The sequence below is a fragment of the Marmota monax genome, unplaced genomic scaffold (genome assembly GCF_021218885.2).
Source record: "Marmota monax isolate L192 unplaced genomic scaffold, Marmota_monax_Labrador192_F-V1.1 WCK01_AAM20220418_F8-fsc00020, whole genome shotgun sequence".
Classification (NCBI taxonomy): domain Eukaryota; kingdom Metazoa; phylum Chordata; class Mammalia; order Rodentia; family Sciuridae; genus Marmota; species Marmota monax.
In genome coordinates, this window is record NW_026692912.1 from 23,175,737 (window position 1) to 23,199,225 (window position 23,489).

General features: G+C 53.9%; 2 protein-coding genes across 7 annotated transcripts; one reads left to right on the forward strand and one right to left on the reverse strand.

Moving 5' to 3' along the window:
* The first annotated feature begins 2 nt into the window (after window positions 1–2).
* On the forward strand, window positions 3–18,017 carry Pomt1 (protein O-mannosyltransferase 1). Of its 5 annotated transcripts, none has more exons than XM_046451644.2 (20): window positions 3–226; window positions 1,480–1,629; window positions 2,815–2,921; window positions 3,069–3,119; window positions 3,784–3,930; window positions 5,039–5,150; window positions 5,481–5,546; window positions 5,635–5,728; window positions 5,981–6,136; window positions 7,010–7,140; window positions 7,481–7,576; window positions 9,342–9,434; window positions 11,040–11,136; window positions 12,902–12,994; window positions 13,245–13,365; window positions 13,744–13,857; window positions 14,389–14,525; window positions 15,744–15,870; window positions 16,721–16,898; window positions 17,232–18,017. In XM_046451644.2, exons 2-20 carry the CDS (start codon window positions 1,508–1,510, stop codon window positions 17,404–17,406), a joined length of 2,217 nt encoding a protein of 738 aa, XP_046307600.1. In that variant the 5' UTR covers window positions 3–226; window positions 1,480–1,507; the 3' UTR covers window positions 17,407–18,017. The 5 variants fall into 5 exon arrangements, with proteins under 5 accessions (XP_046307600.1, XP_046307599.1, XP_046307602.1 ...); XM_046451643.2 differs by lacking the exon at window positions 3–226 and adding an exon at window positions 858–994; XM_046451646.2 differs by lacking the exon at window positions 3–226 and adding an exon at window positions 858–994 and having other exon boundaries at window positions 13,744–13,841; window positions 14,412–14,525.
* Window positions 18,015–21,855, reverse strand: Uck1 (uridine-cytidine kinase 1). 2 transcript variants are annotated; one of them, XM_046451649.1, is made up of 7 exons: window positions 21,711–21,855; window positions 21,372–21,531; window positions 20,496–20,592; window positions 20,153–20,295; window positions 19,968–20,062; window positions 19,758–19,806; window positions 18,015–19,371 (listed from the first exon to the last, which is right to left on the reverse strand). In XM_046451649.1, exons 1-7 carry the CDS (start codon window positions 21,816–21,818, stop codon window positions 19,190–19,192), a joined length of 834 nt encoding a protein of 277 aa, XP_046307605.1. In that variant the 5' UTR covers window positions 21,819–21,855; the 3' UTR covers window positions 18,015–19,189. The 2 variants fall into 2 exon arrangements, with proteins under 2 accessions (XP_046307605.1, XP_046307606.1); XM_046451650.2 differs by having other exon boundaries at window positions 19,175–19,348.
* Window positions 21,856–23,489: the final 1,634 nt, after the last annotated feature.

Here is a 23,489-nt window from a genome sequence, read left to right on the forward strand (position 1 = left end):
TCACCACAGTAAACTCATAAAGGAAGGCGTTGTGTCCACCTACAACTAAAGACCCAACCAAAGGCCAGTCTGGGCAACCTAGAGCCAGATTGGGGGGCCTGGGGATGTAGTTCAGGGTGCGGAGCCCCTGGTCACCCAGTACGAGGAGCACCAGCGCATTTTAAACGGGCTGTAATGTACCTACCTCGGAGGGCAGTGCGGGGCCACTGGGCGGGCCCACGGCCAGGTAAGAGAACGACTGCCCTCCAGCAGCAGGGACCGCTTCCCTCGGGGCTCCCCCAAGTCCGCGCGAGGGCCAGGGGCACCGCTGCGGGCCGCGCCCTCCGCAGGACCCCGGGCGGCCGACCTCGGGGGCACTCCAGGGTGAAGCGGCCCCCGGAGCCAGGAAGCAGCAGCACCCTGGCGAGCGGACCGCGTGGGGGCTCGGGCGGGTGCAGAGGGCCGCGGAGCCCGGGAGCGCGCAGGCCTGCAGCCGCGGCGGGACAGGTCCGGGGCCGCGCCGCCCGGCTCGGAGCACTGCCCGCGGCAGCCAGCGACCGCCCGCTCCCTTTAAGAAGACCAGGCGCCAGGCAAAGTGGGCCCGCCTGTAACCCCAGCGGCTGGGGAGGCTGAGGCAGGAGGATCTCGAGTTCAAGGCCAGCCTCGGCAGCAGGTTCAACCCCTAGTACCGAAGAAAAAAAAAAGACACGCGTGCGCAGACACTCCACAGGGATCCTGGAACGCCCGAGCGGGGAGCAGCCCACCGGGGAGCTCCCAGCGTGCACTCCGGTGGGACCCGGGCCCGCACCTCGCCAACTGCGCACGCGCGCCGTTGCCCTGCCCAGTGCGCGCGCGCGCGCGCTGCGGCTCGACCCCCGCAGGCTCGGCGAATCGAGTGCCGAACGGTGGATCGCGCGGGGTCCCCAGAGCCTTGGTCCCCAACGGTCGGCCTCCTAGGAGGTTCCGAGGCGTGACCCGGCGCCGGGAGCGCTCTGCCGGGCTCCGAGAAACCCGAGTACGTTTGGGGACGCGAGCCCAGCCGGAACTCGGAGTCCGTCCGTGCGGGGCACTCCGGGCCGGGGCGTCGGGGTCCTGGCGGCGCAGGGGCCGCGCAGCCTCGCGGGTCAGGAGCGCTGGGCCGCGGAGCTGGGAGGAGGCGGCCTGGGGAGAAAGGGGCTCGCAGGGCAGGGAGGGCAGGCCACCGGGTGCATGCAGCTGGCACCGGAGCTGCCAGTCAGGGGAGGGGCGAGGGCCACCCCAGGCCACGTCCTTGAAGTGGCCCCGCCCCCAGCAGGTGCCTGTGAAGCGGGTTGTTGAAGTGAAATTCCTGAGCGCCCGCCAGGTGTGCCGCCCTTCTGCATCCCAGCGGGTGCCCGCGGCCTCCCTGCTCGACCCCGCCGCTCGCGGTTCCTCCTGGTGCCCCAGGAAGCCAGTCTCCAGCCCTTCGCCCTTCGGCTGGCCTCCCGCTGGTTAATGGCGGCTCGTCCCTTCTTTGCCCAGGTGTCCTCCAAGCCTGCTCTCCTGCACCATGTTGGGAGTTCTGAAGCGCCCGATAGTGGTGACGGCTGACGTCAACCTGAATGTGGTGGCTCTGGCTGGAGTGGGACTTCTGAGCCGACTGTGGCAGCTCTCCTACCCGCGCGCTGTGGTGTAAGCAGACAACTGCATGGGAGGGGTGTCAGGAAGAACTGTCATGTACACATGCTGGGGAAGATCTGCCACTTGGCTACACCCCCGGCCCCCGTTAAATGGTTGCAGTAGAGGGAAATGTGCTACCAGCCATAGATTTTCCGTTTTAAAATCGGAGGGTAGAGGATTGGATTTGGAAGTGAGTCTTCCTTGTTTAGGGTTCTCAGAGCCTGGCTTTGATCATAATGGGAAGTGGTTGCTTTTGTTATTGAAGGGCTGCTTATTAACACACATGTTCTTTTTTAACTTTTTATTATGGAGAACTTCAAATACATACAAAGTAGGGAGAACAGTATAATGGTCTCCACCAATATGTTCATTACCCAGCTTCAGCTGTCATCAGCTCATAGGCAGTCCCCGCTCTGCAGTGGATTAGTTTGAATTGAACCCTAGATGTGTTTCATAAATAATTCAGTATATATCTTTAAAACGTGAAGATTCTGGGCTGGGGTTGTGGCTCAGCAGTAGAGCGCTATCCTAGCACGTGTGAGGCCCTGGGTTCAATCCTCAGCACCACATAAAAAATAAATAAATAAAATAAATGTATTGTGTCCAACTACAACTAAAAAATAAAATATTTTTAAAAAATAAAAAATGAGCATTCTTTTGGGGAAAGGGATAGAAGATGAAAATTCTTAAAAAGTCATGTAACTATGATCATAAGAAATTGATAGCATTTCCTTGGTATCATCAGCTTTCCCCCAATTGTATGACAAAATTTTATTGCAGTTGGTTCCCAGATGTCTTCCTTTCACTCCGGCAGCTGTTTTGTTGAGTCATCAGGTCTGATTCCAAGTCACAGTCTTAGCAGGTGCTGGCACCAGGAAGAGCTGGAGTGGGATTCCCCTCAGGCCTATGAGGTCTTTCAGTAGGTTGGCCAGCAGTATGCACCTGTGTCGGAAACAGGAGCTAGGATCTGTCTGAGTGCCATCTTATGTTGGTGAATTTTTCCACCCACTTCCCTGTGGATGGATGATGTTGTATATGGCTTAGTATTTGGGGACGGGGTACAGTTGGAGCAGCAGATCTGACTGACACTGCTGATGACTTACCTAGAGTCATTTGGAAGCACGCAGGCATTCATCCACCCTCTTCTTGGTTACAATTCAGATTTCTAGTTGAATGCAATGTTTTGTTTGTTTTCAGTTTTGATGAAGTGTATTATGGGCAATACATCTCTTTTTACATGAAACGGATCTTCTTTTTGGATGACAGTGGACCACCATTTGGCCACATGCTGCTGGCCTTGGGAGGTAAGATTCTTTAGTAGCCATTGCCTTTTGGGCCCTCAGTGAAACTTATCAGTGAAATTTCTTGAGGGCAGAAACTGTCTTTTGTTTGTTTATCTTGTTTCCTTATTGCCTGCCACAGTACTCCAGGAAATTAATTTTCTATTTTAGGTTACTTAGGAGGATTTGATGGTAACTTTTTGTGGAACAGAATTGGAGCAGGTAAAAAAAAAAAAAAAAAAAAGCTTTGATTTTGCTTCTTAATGTGTGCATAATAGGAAGGGGAAATAATGGTTTTCATAGGAATTAACAATTGCCCTTTATTCATCTGAGTTCAGGGTATGTATTATTTTCATACAGGTGAAAAACTTTTGATAAGTCTGATAAAAGTTCAGCGTTTTTTTTTTTTTTTACTGTAATTATTTCATTCCTAGTTTTTGGTACATGTATCCTGTGGCATAATTTTGTAGGCTGACTGCCACAATAGTTTTGGAACTAGATGGGGTACATATAAATGAACATTAACTTCAGAATCTTTAGTCTGCATTCTGTGCTTAGTGAGAACTGCTTCCTAGACTGCATAAAGCTCATTTCAGAGCAATTGGGCCTATTGGTGATATCTGTATACCTAGCTACTTGGGAGGCTGAGGCAGGAGGATTGATTGAGGACAAGAAGCCAAGGCCAGCTTGGGTAACATAGCAAAACCCTGTCTCTAAACAACAAAACAAAAATTCAAAGCTAGTTTCAAAGTCTTTACCCATAGTCTGCACACTCAGATGTTAATGTCATCCCCATTTTATGAACTTACATCTTAGAATCTGACCTGCAGTAGGTGCAGATGGCATGCCCACGGTTCTCAGCTCCTCTCTGTTGTTCCCTTTCCAGAATACACCAGCAATGTGCCTGTGTGGTCCTTGCGCCTGCTGCCGGCACTTGCTGGGGCACTCTCCATCCCCATGGCCTACCAGATAGTGACTGAGCTCCACTTTTCTCACTCTGCTGCCATGGGAGCTGCCCTGTTGATGCTTATGGGTAAGCCCCGGGCCCTGCCTGCTCCTGGTGCCACGAAGGGAAGAACCAAGTGCTGGCTATGCTGACGTTTCAGCAGGCGGTGAGGGGAGCTCAGGTGCTTCCTGGCATCCCACACTAAGAAGCACATCCAGCTCATGAGTTTTGATTCTAACACCCGACCCCAGGCTGTCCCTTGGCTGTGGGAGTGCTGGACTGTGTGATCGACCCTTGTCAGTAGTGGAGGTGTGACTGTATGAAGAGAGGCCTGCCAGACACTGCTCCAAGGCACCTGTGTCTTCACCTGGTTGTTACTGATAATCCTCCTCTACCCCCTCCCAGGCTTTGGCCAGTTAAGGTGGACTCATGAGCTAGTTTATCCTCTTTCAGCTTTGTTTATGAACAGATGGAATTAAATCAGCTAGACTGGTTTAGTTAGAAAAGTTAGACTAAGAATTAAAGAGATACCAGTGTGGGCGATGACTCTCTCTGAGGTCCTGTGCCTATATAATGTTTTTATGTTCATGGCGGCTCTGCAAAGCTGGTATTCTGCAAATAAGAAAAAGGCTCAGAGAAGTTAAGTGACTTGTCTACTCACAAGGTGTCGGTAGATGTGATTCAGACTCTTATTCTTACCTGCCTCCGTGGCTCTGGGGCATGTCCTCTGCTAGCCACCCCACTTCTAAACTTTCCACCTTCAGATTTTGTGGCACTGTGGCAGGTTGTCTTTGTGTTAGTGAAGTACAGCCAGCATCTGTATCTTAGTGTTCTGCATCTGCAGACTCAACCAACTACGGATCAGAAATTAATAAAAAAATTACACCTGTACCAAACATGTGTATTTATTTTTTTCTAAACAAGACAGTAGAATGACTATTTACATATTATTTACATTGTGTCAGGTGTCTTAAGTGATCTACAGATGATTTCCAGGGAGGATGTGTAGGTGTATGCAAGTACTGTGCCTTTCTTGTAAGGGACATGAGCATCTGTACCCAATGATTCCTTGGGGGCCGTCCTGGAGCCAGTTCCCCTGGGGGCAGAGTGCGTCCTCTGTCTCCAGTGTGAATGTGCTTGTCTCAGCATTTGCACAGGCCACCTTAATACTCACATAATTTCCTGTCTATAACAGAGAACGCCCTGATCACTCAGTCCAGGCTTATGCTTTTGGAGTCCTTGTTAATATTTTTTAATTTATTGGCTGTGTTATCCTACCTGAAGTTCTTCAACTCCCAAAAACACAGGTATGGAAAGTGGGGCTGTCTTTCCTAATTTATCAGAAAAAAGATTCTAGATGTTCTCTAAGACCTTTTATTTTGAATACTTTTCAATCATCTAATATTTTGGGGGGTTGGCCATTGGCACATGACTTCATAAATATATCCTCATTTTTCTTTAACTTGCTGGAAAATTTTCCTTGGGGGAAAAAAAAAGCATTCTGTTGGGATTATAACTCTGGGAGATTGTGTGTGATAGAACCAGCCAACCCAGATTCTTCTCAGAGAAGTGTGTGCCTTCTCTGGCCTCTGTTCTGTAGTGTGTGACCTGTCCCTGTCCTTCTGTTTCTTTATCAGCCCTTTCTCTCTGCAATGGTGGTTCTGGCTGGTGCTAACCGGGGTCGCTTGTGCCTGCGCCATTGGGTGAGTGAGCGCCCCCTGCCTTGGGCAGGGCTCTCCCCTCCTGTGTGGCCACGTCCCATCGTGGCCTTATTCAGTTCTGTCTTTGCAGCATCAAATACATGGGTGTTTTCACCTACTTGCTTGTGCTTGGTGTCGCTGCCGTCCATGCCTGGCACCTGATTGGAGACCAGACCTTGTCAAATGTAAGTACTGACGTCAGTGCAGCATTAGGCCGGCCTGTGGGAATGACAGGTCCCAGGGAGTGTTGGGTGCAAAGACCTCAGTGCTCAAAGCTTCATGTGCAGACAAGCCAGGCAGCCTGGCCTTTTAGCTGTGAGGGCACCTGTGTGGGGGAGGGCGAGTTTCTCCTGCTGACTTTTTCTAAGCCTAGCGTCTGGATGTGGACATATCTTGCGGTGGAGTAGGAACTGACTTTTTCTTGCATCTTCTGGCAGGTCTGTGTGTGTTTTCACTTGCTTGCCAGAGTGGTGGCCTTATTGGGCATCCCAGTCATCCTGTACTTACTCTTCTTCTATGTCCACTTGATGCTGGTCTACCGCTCTGGGCCCCATGACCAGATCATGTCTAGTGCCTTCCAAGCCAGCTTGGAGGTAAGGGGGATGTACTAACATTGTCAAGTGAGCATTATAGGAATTCAGTCAAGAATGTATCAGCCACATCAGTAAAGGAATCCTGAATACAGTAATGCTATGGAATAAATGAAGAGGCTGACTCCCTTTAATTCTCTGAATGACTCTGGGCATTTTGAAATGCCTTACAGGATAGACTCGAGTCTGGCGTTCATTTATATTAACTGCAAATACAGTATAAATTGAGCGTCCCTACCCCAAAAATCTTGAAATCCAAAATGCTCCAAAATCCCTAACTTTCCAAGTGCCAGCGTGAATGCTTAACAATTTCAGATTTTGGAACATTTCTGATTTCAGATTAGGGATGATCACCTGTTAAGGTCTGTTCAGATATTCCAAAATGCAAAAAAATCCAAAATCTGAAACACTGTTGTTCCAAGCATTTTGCATAAGAGATGCTCAGCCTGTAGGACGGACCAAGTGACATGGGTAGGAGTCAGTCTCTGAGCCCATTGGGCTGTCTCTTCGCCCCACTCTGAGTTTTCTCATCTCTCTCTCTCTCTGGGTGCTACTGAGGAATGAAGGCAGGACCTCGGGCTGCTGGGCAAGTGCTGTAACCCTGAGCCCCACTGCAGCCCAAGACGTCCCATAAGCTATGTCTCATAGGAATTTTATGGGAACTAATTGTGGGTACAAGCGGAAAACTTAGCTGAGTGCCTGATCCAGGGGCAGCACTCTCTCCAGGAGCTCTAATTGTAATTCTTAGTGAATAGCACACAACTGCACGAGTTAATTATAACCAACTAGATAACAGCAGTTCCCACTACCCCCGCCAGGGAGGCTGGTTTAGGATCTCGCTCCCACACTCACCTTCCTCCATTTCCATTTGTCTAGGGAGGGCTGGCCCGCATTACCCAAGGCCAGCCACTGGAGGTGGCCTTCGGTTCCCAGGTCACTCTGAGGAGCGTCTTTGGCAAACCCCTGCCCTGCTGGCTCCACTCTCACCAGAGCACCTACCCCATGATGTAAGGAAAGTGAAGATCATGGACTGTTCTGTCTTCTCACAGTTCTGCCGACGTGGGCGGCTCTCACTCTCCGAGAGCAGAGGCGCTGTGCTCTGGAGCCACCCACGAGTGCTGTGGCATATGTGAAAGCCTAGAGCTGGGGGCATGGTACGGCACACTGGCTCCTCATGTGTCCTCCAAGGATCTGTCTGACACTAGTGCTGCTCTCTCCGTATCCTCAGTCTCATTTTCCCCCACACCTCACTAGGTGGTATTTGCTGAAGTCTGTTTCCCTCTGTGGAACCTATGGGAGAACAGCCATGAGTCCTTGGCTGACCACTCTGTTGACTTTCTCACGCAGATATGAGAATGGCCGGGGCAGCTCCCACCAGCAGCAGGTGACCTGTTACCCCTTCAAGGATGTCAACAACTGGTGGATCGTGAAGGATCCTAGGAGGTGAGTACAGGCCCAGCACTCCACAGCAGAACTTAGCAGGCCTGGCTGGACCAGGTCCTTGGGCTCTAACTGGGTCCCCCCACCCAGCACCCTTCATTGAGCCTGGGAGGCTGGAATGCCCATGCAGGACCTCCCCTTAGGAGTGTCACAGGCATGACCCAAACTCCCCTCTTCCAGTGCCCTTCACCACCACTACCACTCCTCTCAGAAAAATAGAATCTTGCTGGGCATGGCTTCACATGCTATAATCAATCCCAGGACCAGGAGGCGAGGCGGGAGGATTGTAAGTTAAAGGCAGCCTCAGCAACTTAGGCCCCAAGCCACTTAGCGAGACTCTGTCTCAAAAAAAATGGCTAGAGATGTAGCTCAGTGGTTAAATGCCACTGGGTTCAATCCTCAGTGCCAAAAAAAAAGAAAGGTGAAAGCAGCATCACCTTCCTCAGGCCTCTCCTCACGCCCCATGCCTAGGCTCTGGCCTCTGCCTGCAAATTAGATCTCAAACCTTCCAGGTCCCATTTCCACCACCTGCCTGTCTCCACTGCCTGCCCTGTCCGCTGGTGGCCAGTGATTCCTATTCCTATGTACCCCAGTGTTTCAGTCAGCTTTCTCCCTGCTGTGACTAAAAGACCAACCACAATAATCACAGAAGAGGAAAAGTTTATTTAGGAGCTCATTGTGTTCATAGATAGCAGGCTCCATTCCTCGGGACTCGAGGTGAGGCAGGACATTATGGTGGGAGAGAGTGTGGCAGAGGGAAGCAGCTCACATGATGATCAAGGAGCAGAGAGAGACTCCACTTGCCAGATTCAAATATATACCCGGCACCACGCCCCCAGTGCCCACCCCCTCCAGCCACAGCCCACCTGCTTTCAGTCACCACTCAGTTAATCCTATTAGATGATTATTTCACTGATTGGGTAAAGGCTCTCATAACCCAGTGTGAGGGAACACCTCACATCCAACCATAACACCCACTCCAGCATCAGCTGCCATGGAGGGGTCCTCATTACCAGGTACTCTTCTGCTCAAAACCCCCCTGAGCTTCTGACGCCCCTAGAATTCATCCCCTGCATGAGGTGCTCCTGCCCCAGCCTCCAGTCTCCAGCCTTGCCTTCATGCTCAGCTCTCAGGCACCTCTGTGTCCAGAGCAGGGCACAGAGGTGGCTGAGAGCCCACCTGGCTGGACCTTCTTATTAGGAATGTGAAAGCCGGGTCCTTGGGAGGCTTCCTGGTCACCCTGTACAGCCTCCGCACCCCCCTGCTATCACCATCACCCCTGCCTCCTGGTCCACTGCATGCAGCTGCTGATGTGATCTGCATGTTCATTTGCTCCTTATCAGTTTTGCTCACTGCAGTGATGTGAGGGCAGCTGGCCACCACCTGGCTTGTCCAGCCACTTGTCAGCATGTGGCCCAGTGTCTGGCATTTAACCGGTTCTTACTTTGGTGGTTATGAACAGAAGATCCTCGCTATTAGAAGGGAGCGTTGGCAGACGTAGTCACTGTTCAGCATTTGTCACTGTAGCATTTGCAGACAAGCATGACAGTGGCAGACAATTCCACATGGCCATTTGGAAAGTGACCTTAAGCTTTAGAAAGAGGTTAAGTGAAACCATGCCTTGGTTCCACACAGCATTGCCTCTGAGGTGTGGGTGGGTGGGCAGCTGCGGGTCCCACGGTCTCTGCTGGCAGTCTAGAGCCCTGGCACCTCCTGGAGAGCTGTCGGTTTCAGGGTACCAAACCCAACAGCGCCACATCTTCCCCAGGCATCAGCTGGTGGTGAACAGCCCTCTGCGGCCTGTGCGGCACGGGGATGTGGTGCAGCTGGTGCACGGCATGACCACCCGCCTCCTCAACACGTGAGTACCTGCCCCCTCACCCTGGCGCACTTGTTGCTTTTGGATGTCCTCTGCTGCCACTGTCCAGCAGGACACAACTGCTGCCCAGCACTTGTATGTGCCTTAGGGGTCAGCAGGGGACCCAGGGACACAGCTGACGAAAGGGCTTTAAAGGAAACATCTGGTGCAGGTAAGGTGGCGGCCCGGTGCGTACCAGAGTGTGAGGCGCAGTCAGAGCCATACCACAGAGGGTGCTCGGGTGCTTTCCACATAGATGGAGTTGGGGTGTTCCTCTGTAAAGCAGCACACGTTTAAAATGAGTTCCAGACAGACCTCCCCATGTCGCCAACAGACCTCCCCATGTCCAGCTTCTCCCTCCCACCTCCTCTGGGTCATACTGCCAGCCGGCTGGTCCTCACCCTCGTGCCCTGTGCACCTTCATGTGCCAGGACCCCACTTCTTAGGTTGTCTCACCTTGTCCGGCGTAACTGACCCGGGTCCATGCCCTACCTCCAGCCTCCCCAGGAACGCCCACATCCCGCTTGGCTGCACAGGGGCCTCATGGTACCCGGCTCTGGCTTGGCTGCTCCTACAGAGCCCGGATCCTGTCAGGCGTCACCTTGACTCTTCTCTGTCCACTCCTCCTCACCCTACAGAGGGTTGTTTGCTTCTCCCCTGAACCCCACATCCAAGTCCAGACCTCCTGACCTCCTGCCTCCCCTGGCCCCCACCATGCTCAGGCCCAGGCCACCCCTTGAGAAGGTGTAGTGCACTGGCATCGCTCCTCTGCCCACAGCCCTCTGGCGACTTCCCATCACCCTCATTCTGTCCCGGTTGAGGCCCTTCGTGTCCTAACATACATCACCCCATCGCCTGACCTCCCTCCGAGCATCGCACTTGGGGCTTTTGCCGCACCCCCTCTCTGCAGTGTGCTTGGACTCAGTCCCCAGGTCCCACCCAGGGCTTATTCCAGGCTGTTCACCACCAGGTCGCCTCATGGGAAGGCATCTCCGGGAGCCACCCCGTCTGGTTCCCTCTTGGTGCTCACCTGCACTCCCTGTCCACAGTGTGGGGAGCTGTCTTCTTGAGGCCACAAGAGGTCTCCTGTTACCCCTGTGTCTACAGCACCTAGCAGGGCTGGCGCAGGGGTGACGGGTCACAGGCGAGTCAGGAGGACCTGGTGCTCCTGGCCAGTGCAGCTGGTCTCACGGCAGCCTGCCCCCCACCACTGCCCTACTTGGCCCTGGTCAGCTGGGGGCTGGCCAGCAGCTCTGCTGCCAAGCTCTGCATGGCAGTGCTGGGGGCTCTGGCTCTCAGACACGGAACCCCCAGGCCCGTGATGGCCTTGCCTTCCTCTGAGTCACGGTTCCCTGGTCCAAAAAGCGGGGTGGAGACACCACCCAGTTATATGTCACAGCTACCCTGGGAAGACCATCTGTGTGCTCCCTGAGAAGGGGCAGCCGTGGGGGTCCTGTTCAGCATCTCACTGCCAGCTCCAGGGGCGTGTCCTCAGGCAGTAACCACTAGCAGGGACCCAGGTTGTCCTTTAAGCCAGCTGCCTCTTTCCCTTAAAGAAGAGTAGCTTGTAGGCAGTTTCTGCAGCTGCTCCATCTGCTTGGCTTCCAGGCATGATGTCGCGGCCCCACTGAGCCCCCATGCCCAGGAGGTCTCCTGCTACATCGACTACAACATCTCTATGCCCGCCCAGAACCTCTGGAGGCTGGTGAGTCCAGCGGAGTGCCGTGTTGGGCACTAGACCGTCAGGAGCCAGGGTGAATGGGGCGCACTTTCCAGTTCAGAATGCCCCGCTGTGATTTCAGGACATTCTGTTGCAACTGCAAAGTGGGGTCTTTGGTTTTATTCACAAAGAAGGTCATGAAGTTTTCTCTGGGAGTAGACACCTGCTCCTCTGTGGAGAGCCTCGAGCTCCTGGGCCTGGCTGGATGCTTTGGGTCTGCCCCAGGCAGGGCTGCCTGCTCGTACGTCTCCCTGACCTGTCACTGTTCACCCGCACAACCTGGTCCTCACTTGGGACCTGAGCTCCAGCCACCCTGTGACCCAGGGGAAGTGCCTCTCAGCCTGACAGGTCCTGCTTCTCATGCTCCCATAGAGCAGCAGCCTGCAGCTGTCTCCCCCCCCCAGCCACCACGCGGCTCCCCCAGGAAAGGCAGAGTGCAGGAGGAGTGCAGTTGCTGGGCCTCTTGCCCCTGAGTGCAGGGACCCGGATGCTCAGCACAGCGAAGTCCGGTCATCCACCATGAGAGTCAAGCTTGCTCTCCAGCTACCACTGGTGCCCACGGCCTCCTTTGGATCTCAATAGGGTGACCACACACCAGCCTTGGTGCCGCCCCTGGTGGCTCCCTCCACAACACCAGCGGTCTGCGGAGGCTGGCTGTGTACTTAGCCTGCTTCTGCCCTTCTGCCTTCTCTACTGCGCACACTTGTACCCTGCTCCCCCACCTCCTCTGAGTGGGCCTTTGTGATGGGAGCTCTCCCAGCGGAAGTCCCACTCAGGGTTACCTGTTCCTGAGCGCTGGACCTCCCTCTCAGCCATCTTTTTGCCAGAGGTTCCATTGCTGGTCCTGCTCCTCCACCTCCCGTCTGGTGGCACCTTCAGCACCACATGCCCACATGTCAGCTGGAGTTGACAGGATGAGGAAGGAGGCTGTGCCCCAGGAGCAGCTGCCTGGCCCCAGAGTGACCAGCTGGATGTCTGGGCATTTGCTCCTGTTCAGCCTCGTGGGTTCCCTGGTTCTTGTCAATAAAATGGGGTTCTTATGAGGCCCCACTGCGTCAGGCTGTGACAGGACAAAGTACTCTTCATGTCCCAGAATGAGGAATCCCTCCCTGGGGACCATCTAAGCTTCATGTGAACCAACTTCATAGTCACCAGACAGGGACTAAGGATTGCCTGCCTCTGGCCACCACGCTCTACCCCCAGGTGACCATGCAGGGTGGAGAGGACAGAAACTCTTCAGTCTTTTCAGTCTCTGGGGGATCCTGTCTTGTGTGGCCTTTGGCAGGGATGGTGTGCCTTCCCATGGGCTGGACCAGAGTTGTGTCCGGGGCACTATGCAGGATAAGCCCCTCGCAGCCCCCTTGCTTGTGAGCTTTCCCCTTTGTTCAGAGCCATGTTAATGTCATTGCTTGGTGACTGGTCTTCACTTTTGCATTTAAGGAAATTTGAAAAAGAATGGAACAATTATCAAGATCCATTTTTGGTGCTGGGTTTGCTTTTTTAAAAAAAAAAAATTTCTTTTTGGTTGTAGATGGACATAATACCTTTATTTTCTCTATTTTTATGTGGTGCTAAGGATCGAACCCCTTGCTTCACATGTGCTAGGCAAGCACTGTACCACTGAGCCATAACCCCAATCCTGGTGTTGGGTTTTTTGCAGTGCTGGGGATCAAACCCAGACCCTTGTGCACACGCAACAGTACTCTACCTCTGAGCCATGCACCCAGCCTGACGGAGTCTGCTTTTGCAGGACATCGTGAACAGAAAGTCAGATAGAGACGTCTGGAAGACCATCTTGTCGGAGGTGCGCTTTGTGCACGTGAACACGTCTGCCATATTGAAGGTAGGAAGTGCCACTGGCTGGCTTGGCTATGGAAGCCTTGACTCTCATAGTCTGTTCCCTGAACTCCAGGCCAGAGCCTTCTACAGGAGGAGTACTAAAGTCACTGCCCTGTGTATTTATTGTACATCGAGGAAGGGAGGTTTTATAACTGCTCAGGGTAGAACCCTAGGGGGACGTCCGCAGTGGAGCCACCAGGTGGGCCGCCCGGACTGCCTTCAGGCGCGCCCTTTATCTTATTTGGTTTTGCCAGCTGAGCGGGGCACACCTCCCCGACTGGGGGTTCCGGCAGCTGGAGGTCGTAGGGGAGAAACTGTCGCGGGGTCACCATGGGAGCATGATGTGGAACGTGGAGGAGCACCGGTATGGCAAAAGTGAGTCCTCCTGCTGTCCCCTACGACTCCCACCATCTCTAACACTCAGCACCTGAGAAGACACGGACAGATGTGGGTTTGGCAGGAGCTGAGCCATCCCAGCCCTTTGTCCTGCCATGAGGACAACATAGGGCTTTTCCTAAGGGCCACAGGGAGAAGCTAGCGCACCCCCTGCAGGCAGAGAATTCTGAGTGGAGAAAGGCCCTTGTGAATGGGGGTGTGGGGGGTGGGCAAACTCGGGATGGTGCAGCGCAATGAGGCGTCAGGTGGGCTGTTGGCAATGCAGGGAGGTGAGTTTTTTGCCAAGCTGGTGGCTTCCGTATCAGCTCCCTGGCTTTACTCTGCTCCTGTCTTTGGTGTCCTATTGTGTTCTGTCAGGCCAGGAGCAAAGGGAGAGGGAGCTGGAACTGCACTCCCCTACTGAGGTCGACATCAGCAGGAACCTCAGCTTTATGGCCAAATTCTCGGAACTGCAGGTGACAGGAACTGCAGGTGACAGGTGGCGGGAGGGAGCTGGCTTCTGCTGTGTGCACTGAGCTCTGCAGTTCCCAGCGTTCATCTTGGACCTGGGACCTCAGACTCAGAAGGCGTGTCTCCCCTCTCTCCAGTCTGAGTGATGTGTGGAACGCTGGGGCCCTGGGCCCTGGGCCCTTGCAGTCAGGAACAAGGAGGTCCAGACCAAGTGTGAAATTACAGCCTTGCTACAGCATCCTAAGACCACCCATCAAGTCCAAAGGGGCCACTGTCAACTAGCAGAGGCCTAGAGGAGTAAGTCAGGAACTCAGAAGGCCTGGACCTGAACATGAGCCCAAGTGGGCACTGAGTCCAGGCCCCCAGTCACAGAGGATGTGCTGGGTTAGAGTTCAAGGCCCCTGACCAGGAGCACACTCATTCTGCCTGCCCTGCTGCTTCTGTTGCACAATCCAAATGAACTTGAGGTTGGATAGTTCACAGGCAAGGGGCACAGTTGACAAACACCTTTGACAAAACCTGTGTGACCTGGAGCACCTGTCATCCTAACAGCTGAGGCCCATGCTTTGTTGCAGTGGAGGATGCTGACGCTGCGCAGTGAGGACTCTGAGCACAGGTACAGCTCCACGCCACTGCAGTGGGTCGCCCTGGACACCAGCATCGCCTACTGGCTGCACCCCACAACCAGTGTAAGAAGCGCTTGTGACAGCTGGCGGGGGCTTTGTCCCGTCCTTGGGAATTCCCTCTGGCATTAAGAGCAGCCAGCATGTCCTGGGTTTCTGCCAAGCCTGTTCTAGCAGCAGTCCAGGACTTGGTTTTCTCGGGACGCTGGGCAGCGTGGGCCAATACTCTATCAGATGCTGAGAGTAAGCCTCACGCTTACCCGTCTAAGAAAGCCTCAGCTTTGTTGCTGTTGTGGGAGAGCGCTGTCACCCTTTTCTTGACGGAAGTGGTTTGTAAGATGTCGTCCGCATAGCGCCTGGTAGGCAAGCTCACCAGGGCTCTGTTTATGTGCGTCTTGTCTTCACACCGGCTGCAGTGGGTGCTCAGGGAATACTCGCTGAACAGGCAGGTGGTAAAACGCTCCCTTCTCACTCAGTTGGAGGAGAGCAGCCCTTGTGAAAAGAAAGTACCAGGAGCAAGTCCCAGGGCTTACCCAGCATATGTGCAGAAGCGGGGACTACCTACCATTCCATGAACAGCTTTCTCGTTAAAAAATGAATCTTGCTGGACACCGTGGCACACACCTGTAATCCCAGTGATTTGGGGGTCTGAGGCAACAGAGTCACTAGTTTGTGGCCAGGCTCAGCAGCTTACTGATATCCTGTCTCAAAAAGAGAAAGAAAATCTCAGGGATGAGGGTGAATCTCAGTGTCATGCTTGGTATACACAAGGCTCTGGGTTCACCCCCCAGTGTGTCCCCTGCCCAAAAAGAGAAAAAAAAAAAAAACTCATTTACTCCTAGTTTTCAGTTTTAGTTTACAAAATCAAGAACCCTAGCATTTTCTAGAAGGATTCTCATTGAGAACAGGTCTCTCCAGGTTAGGGTGAGACTGGAGGATACCAGAATGAACCTGTGTGGTTTTTGTTTGGCTTTTGATACTATGGGTTGAACCCAAGGCCTTGAACATGTTAGGCAAACATTCTACCACCAAGTCACATCCCGCCCTTTATTTTATTTTGAGATGGGGGGAATCTCCAGAACATGCTACACTGGCCTTGAACTTGCAACCTTCCGACTTCAGCCTCCCGATTAGCTAGGATTCCAGGTGTGTGCCCTGCACTTGGCTGCCTCTGCTTTTTCGCCCTTCACTGTAGTATAGAGTAGGCATGTGGTTTTCTTTAACACGGCAGTTTCCCTCTGCACAGAGGGCAGGTGCCTGAGAGTGACTCCCATATGCTTTCAGGCTCAGATCCACCTGCTTGGAAACATCGTGATCTGGGCCTCTGCCAACCTCGCCACAGCGGCCTACACCCTGCTCTTCTTCTGGTACCTGCTCAGACGGCGAAGGAGTGTCTGTGACCTCCCTGAGGGTTGGTGCAGCTCCCCAGCTCCTTTTTCTGCCTCTTCCTTTTCACTGTGATGAGATTTCTCTCGCTTAAGTGACAGCCCAACTGTACTGGGAACCTACGCCCTAAGGCCTCTGTTTCCTCAGATAGGGAAATACTTTATTTTTGACTCCCTAGCTGGTGGCAGTTAGGTTTCCTGGTGTTGTTTCTGGCTTCTCCAGCAGAAAGGGTCATGGCCAGTAGTGCTCTCTGGCCTTTGCTTAAGTTGGCTGCATGTACCAAAAGTGGCTGGGAAAAGAGCAGCCGACAGGCGCATCTAGGGCTGATGGTTGTCTGCAGCTAACAGAAATGCGCTTGAGACCATCTTGAAACAGAGCAGCGAACACTACCAGTGTGGGGTGGGTGTCCCCAGGGCCTGGCCCAGGTCCCAAAGACTACTGGGAGCTGCATAGCACCTTTGCCCCACTCTCTCTCTGCTCATCTTTCAGTGCCTGGCCCTTCTCTCTGTTAACTTTCCATGTAACTCTGGGCTGGTGGACAAGTGCAGCCCCACCTCCATAAATCCCAGAAGAAATGCCCAGATGAGAGCAGGTGGCCCAGCTGGACCAGATCTGCCCTGTGCAGCCAGCCCAGGCTGCAGGGGCCCAGTGATTAACACACAGCAAGACCTGGCCTCCCACGGGGCTGGGCCATCACAAGACAGTGGTGGTTAGGTCCAGGCAGGAGGCTACAAATTCTCATGACTCTCCTGTCCACTCTTCCTCCTGAGAGTGGGAAGGTTGGGAGCGAGAGGTCAGGCACCGAGGTTGTAAGCCTGGGATTTAAGGGTGAGCCCATGGACACGACCGCTGCTCTGACATGTGCCCTCCTGCAGATGCCTGGCGGCAGTGGGCCTTAACCGGGGCCCTGTGTGTTGGTGGCTGGGCACTGAACTACCTGCCCTTCTTCCTGATGGAGAAGACACTCTTCCTCTACCACTACCTGCCTGCACTCACCTTCCAGATCCTTCTGCTCCCAGTTGTCCTGCAGCACGTCAGTGATCACCTGTGCAGGTCGGCAGCAGGGCTGGGGGACATGCAGGCTGCTTTCGGTGCATCATGGGCTGGGAGAGGCACAGCCAGCCAGGTGCAGTGGCCACGTCTGTCGTCTGTAGTCATAGCTACTGAGGAGGGGGAGGCAGGAGGATGGCAAGTCCCAGGCCCTCTCTCAAAAGTAAAATGGTTGGATGTAGCTCAGTGGTAGAGTACCAAGGACCAAGGGGGAAAAAAGTCCACAGGCCTTGGCAGGTGACCATGTGGACTATGGATTCCAAGAGAATGGCCAAGCAGGGTCACTGTGGAGCAACAATCAGGGGTCCTCACAGTGCTTTGCACTGCTTCCCACAGGTCCCAAGTGCAGAGAAGCCTCTTCAGTGCCCTGGTCATAGCCTGGTATTCCACTGCATGTCACGTGTCAAACATGCTGCGCCCACTGACCTATGGGGACAGGTCACTCTCACCCAGTGAACTCCAGGCCCTTCGCTGGAAAGATAGCTGGGACATCCTGATCCGAAAACACTAGCAGAACAAGCACAGCAAGAATCGTCTGGGCTGGGGTAGGACAGGGTTTCTTATAACCATTTTTACCTTTGACAAGCAGAGGGCTGTCAGCCTGCAGCCTGGTGGGCTCACAGGGTCGCCCTGGAACTTAATTGCGGTTCCATTCTTAAAGCAATCCTCTGAAGAGCACATTATTTGGAGAGGTTTTATTTTTCTGAATAGTGAAGAACATGCTCCCTCCACGCCCTCCCACCCATGAGGCCCCTTAAGCTCAGGCATGTGAGTTTCAGTGGCCAACACAGGAGCCACATGTGAAGGCAGGCCAGTGACCTGCGAGCCAGGACCTGCCCAAGAGGCCCTCAAGGTGTGGGCTTGGTGTTTGATTTGATGGGCTCACTCAACTGAGCAGGCTGTCCCTGTCCTCAGCAAGGCCCTGCAGGCCGCCCTGGACAGCCGTCTGGTGGTGTGGACATCTTTTTGAGGCCTACAGCAAATGCTGTTTAAAGACTGACTCCTCAGGTTGCTTTATCAAAACCCCTTCTGAGATTTTTAACAGTCGAGGTTGGGCCACCTGTACATTTCCCTGCCCTCCCTTTGCCTTCTTTTCTAATGGAAATAAAAGAGACGAACTGACATTTGTATCTGACATTATTTATTGAGTCTCCCTCTAAAGGAACACAAGCTTAACACAAATGTTAAGACTCAACAGAAAGCCCTGGCGCTGCACGCAGCTCAGGAACGTCGTGGCTGGTAACTATGAGTTGTGCTCAACAGGAAGAAAGGGAAAGAACCTGTGCCTAGCTTGTGGCAATGGCAAAGGACACTTTTTTCCAGAAAGGGTGGTCACATGGGAGGGAAGGCAAACTTGGACAACGGAGGACCATTTGTGAGGCCCTGAGCTCTAGCCTTGCGTGAGGGAGCCACCTGAACACCTGCAGGCCAGCACATGCTATGGCTGGAGGCTGCTGCCCTGGACACAGCTGAGCTATACCAGGGACAGCCCATCCAGACAGCCCTGGTAAGGTGGAAGCACCTGGCCCTGTGGGACTGTGTGCAGACTCTGTTCCAGCCAGAGCAGACCCAACAGCCCACTGCCTACTGCCCCAGGATTCAGGAGCCATGCAGGCACCTGGGGTCTGGACCCCCTGCCCTCTGTGATGCTGGTTAGAGAGATGGTGGCTGATGCCAAGGTTCCTGCCTCTTCTCTGTCACTGAGGCACAGGCAAGAGGAAAGGAAATGCCTCGGAGGCTCCTTAGACCAGCACTTACCACACTGGACCACAGCCCAGTGGTGGGTCAGGAAAGGTTTCTAGGGCACCACTAGCCTTGGGGTATGGAACAGAATGAGGGAGAGGAAGCAATGGGCCCTGCTGGACAGTCCACCAGGGTGAATAGCGCCTCTTAAAGCCTGTTTCAGTGATGCGCAAGTAAACCAAGCCCTACTGGGAAATTCTCACCCGTCAGACACACCAGGCCCACAGTGCCCAGGCTGCTTCCTCAGGTTTCCCAATGCAGACTGGCATTCCTCCCGGGGACAAGCACACAGGCTAGCCATGAGCCAGGGCACTTCAGTGACCCCTAGAGAAGTTAAAACCTCCCTAAACGAGAGGAAGCCCTGTCTCTACCTACCAAAGTGAGCTGCCCCCCAAGAGCACAGGAGCCTTGGCCCTGACACCACCTTAGGACAAGCCAGGGAGAAGCACTGCTGCCTTTTAAGGGCAAGAGGTGCCCCATGCCCGTCCCGAAACTCGGGTCTGTGGGGATCCCTGCTGGCAGGCTGGGGGACAGCACGTGATGGCCCTCAGTCAGTGGGGTCTGCTGCTGGACTCCAGGTGCGACCGTCTGCCAGAGGCCAGCACCCTGGGGTGGTCTCCTGGTTCAGAGAAGGTCCTCTTGTAGCTCCGCCCGTTGGCTCCCCCTCGGTGCCGCTTACAGAGGTCGCCATTCAAGATGTCCTGGATGTGCTGCACAATCAGATTGATGGCAACTGCAGACAGACAGTGGGTGCTCAGCTGTCCTCCCTGCTGTGCCATAGGCCTGCACAGGACTGCTGCTGGTGTGGGGCCTCCCCTTCCCCAGTGGCCACACTCAGCCTGGAAGGAAGGCCACTAGCCAGGTCCTCACAAGCCACCACACATCTTAGCAGACAGAAACCGCAAGACAGGATGTGAGACAATAAAACTCAGCAGCTCAGTTTGCTGCGGTAGCCTAGGCTGCTTGGAAGCCTGGTTAAAGCCCTGCCCTGTCTGTGCTGAACCCACGCCTCAGATAGACTCTGGTGGGCCTTGTGCACTTGGGAATCCTCAACAGCAGAGGTATGAGACAGCAGTCCTGAGTGGTGGCTCTGGGAGGACCTGGCCGGCAGTTTCTTACCCATATTGTCAACCCCTCGAGGGATGATGACGTCAGCATACTTCTTTGTCTGCAAGACACAAAGGGGTTCTCATAAGATTTCTCTTCCCCAGGACTGTGTAAGAGTGGGGGACCAAGGTGGGGTGCCCCAGGATGCTGGTGTTATCAGCAGGTGGGGAACAGGGCACAAGTGTGAGAGAAACGGGTTTTCAGACAGATGAAAGGCGGTACCGGAAGGCAGAACTCCTCAAAGGCGGGCTTGACGAAGGTGGTGTACTGGGTCAGGATCTGCTCCAGGTCCCTCCCGCGGTGCACATCCCGGAGAACTGCCGTGACAGGAAGGAGGCACCACGGTCAGCCCTCCCTCAGGACTCACAGCCACCGCAGCCAGGGCACAGAATCCCCAGATGCACTACCTCTCCGAGAGAGCCTGACGTCAGAGTCCGTGTCCACGAAGAGGCGCAGGTGGAACATGTCCCGAATCTCCTGGCTATAGAACACCAAGATGCCTTCGAACAGAACCACGTCTGCAGGATAGACCACAGTGGTTTCCGGCAACCTACCAGGCACAGAGGAAGCAATGGGCCCTGCTGGATAGTCCACCATAACACCAGGGAGAATGACTCTGGGGAGAGGATAGATGTAGGCAGTGGTTCACAGAAATGTGGCAGGTCCTGCCATGGGGCAGTCTTTGTAGGAACCCAGAGGGGACGCCCTAACCAGCTCTCTCTTTGGACCTCCTGTAAGCCACCTGCTTACCTTGAGTGGGTCACAAAATCGTAGGTTGGGACTTCGACAGTTTTGCCCTCCACGATGTTTTTCAGAGTCCTGTGCATCAAATCATTATCAAAAGCATCTGCAGAGATGAAGCAAAGGGCAAGACAACCCAGCTACCCTTGTGCCACAGACAGGAGGGCACCAGGGATACTGAGGACATTCAGACTAGAAGCTGCCCCTGCAGTTTCTATTTGTTAGTGACAGGGTCCACTGCAGTCTTACAGACCATACAGGACAAAATTGCCCAGGCTGCCTTCAGGCAGGGCACCACCCAAGCTGTCCCACCAGGAGGCTGCAGCACACTGGCCAGCAATGGAAACCAGGGAGTCAGGCCTCCCTCCTCTCTCTTGCTGGGAATAATCAGTGGGAATGCTGCTTTGCAGGCCTTCTTCCCCCATTTCGCTGGGCAGACTCTGTCCCAGAGATAGCAAGCACCTTCCAGATCCGGGAAGGGCTGCAGGGCCCTGGGCCCTAGATCACCCACTGCTTCCCACAGCTGGCTTCCCTGAGGACTTTGCCCCTGGGCAGGTGGGGAAGGGAAAGGCCACTCTATAGACAATGGGGTGTGAAAAGACCTTATCAGCAGCAAGCTGGAGGAGGGAAGGCAAGGGGATTTCAAATGGACTGAGCAGTGGTCCCCAAGGTCCCTCCTGCCCAGGTTTCCTGACTGGCTCCAACCAAACTCCTGCAGGGCACCCAGGCCCAGAGAGCTGGTCCAATCCTCCTGACCTGACCTGCAGGAACCCAGAGGGGAGGCCCTCTGCAGGACATGTGGGTAACTTCCCTGACCCCACTGGGGCTGCATCCCTGCACAACCCAGGCCCTGGCAGCCTGCCTGGGCAAGCTCTCTGGGTGTACCTGGGTGGTCGAAATTGTACTGTCCCTTCAAGGCCTTAGCCTTCTGCTCCGCGGTCAGGACCTTATAGAACCGGTCCTGGCTCAGGATGACCAGCTTGCGCTGCCGGTGGTCTACCTCGTTCTGTCCCAGCAGCTCCATGATCTTCTCACACACCGTGGACTGGGGACACATAAACAGCACCCCCCGCTGGCACGGCGGGCGACTCTGCCCGCAGGGGGCTTCGGCCCGCCAGCAACAGGTGGCGCGGGGTGAAGGCGGCAGGGACCTGCGGCCCGGGCGGAGGGGCGGGCCCGGGGTCGCCGCCCCCGCCCCGCCCCGCTCGCCGGCCGCCCGCTCACCTTCCCGCTCGCCGTGCCGCCGCTCACGCCGATCAGGAAGGGCCGCGGCTGCGGGCGGTCGGCCTCGGGCGAGGCGGCCCCGCAGTCGCCACCTCCCGCCGAAGCCATGTCGGCCCCGCTGCGCCGCCGCGCCCGCCGCTTCCGGGGCCCGCGGCGCATGTGCGCAGGGGCGCGGCCGCGCTCGGGGCGGAGCCTCGGCGCGCTCTGTGGGGGCCTCGCGCCCCGCCCGCGCCGCCTGCCGCACGTGCGCGTCCGGCGCGGCCTCCGCTGCGTCCCGGGCAGGTGTCCTCGAGCGCGCAGACCCGCGCTGGGCCGGCAGCGCGAAGGGCGGCGGAGGCTCGCGGGTGGGCTTCCCCGGGCCCGGCTTCTCTCTCCCGAGGGAGGCGAGGCCGCGACAGACGGGCGGACGGCCCCAGGCGCCTGGCGCACCTCGGATGCAGGGGCCGCACGGACGGGGACACCCCCGCATCTCCTGCGCCCGTGTGTGCGGTTCTGGACGGCTGTTGGGGACCCTGCCGGCCCAGGCCGATTACACTGACCGCATTTTATGTATTTTATTTCCTGTGGGTTTTTTTCTTAGTATTTTTATTGCAACATCATGTGACTTAGAGGACTGTTTACAAATGCAGTGCTCGGCCTTTGAGACAATTAAAAAAACTTTTAAGAACTAGAATTTTAGGGCTGGGCTGGGGCTCAGCGGTAGAAGGCTCGCCTAGCGTGTGGGAGGCTCCGGGTTGATCCTCAGCACCACCTAAACATAAATAAATAAAATAAAGGTATTATGTTCAACTCGGCTAAAAAATATTTTAAAAAAAGAACTACAATTTACATAGTGGTTTGTTTGACTTGTTACTATAGTGAAAACTAAGGGAAGAAATTTTGAAGCAGAAATATAATGATTTTCACACAAAGAGAGACTCATATTCCTCCCTTACATCATAAAAAGGGAGGTAAAGGGGCTGGGGTTGTGGCTCAGTGGTAGAGTGCTTACCTAGCACATGTGAAGCACTGGGTTTGATCCTCTGCTCCACATAAAAATAAATATAATAAAGCTATTGTATCCATCTACACTAAAAATATTTTTAAATAAAAGGGAAGAAGAAAGAAAAGGAAAAAGAGGGAAAAAACGACAGAGGATAAAAAAATGTGGCATATGCACAATGGAATATTACTCAGCAATAAAAGAATAAAATCATGGCATTTGCAGGTAAATGGATGGAGTTAGAGAAGATAATGCTGAGTGAAGTTAGCCAGTCCCCAGAACCCAAATGGCGAATGTTTTCTTTGATATAAGGAGGATGATTCATAGTGGGATAGGGAGGGGGAGCATGGGAGGAATAGATGAATTCTAGATAGGGCAGAGGGGTGGGAGGGGGCAGGGGTTATTAGTGATGGTGGAATATGATGATCATTATTATCCAAAGTACATGTATGAAGGCATTAATTGATTTGAATATACTTTGTATACAACAAATGCATTATGATTCCTTTTACACATATAGAGCACAATTTTTCATATAATGCTAAGTTAGCCAATCCCAAAAAACCAAATGGCGAAAATTGATATGAAAAATTGTGCTCTATATGTGTAATAGGAATTGTGATGCATTTTGCTGTCTCATATATATATTCATATATATATTCATATATATATATGTATATATATATATATATATATATATATATATATGTAAGAAAAAATCTTTTTTTCCCCTTGTTTGCAGAAAGGAGGGAAGCTCTGGGTCTCAGCAAATATGGAACCAACCAGGTCAGTTAAGG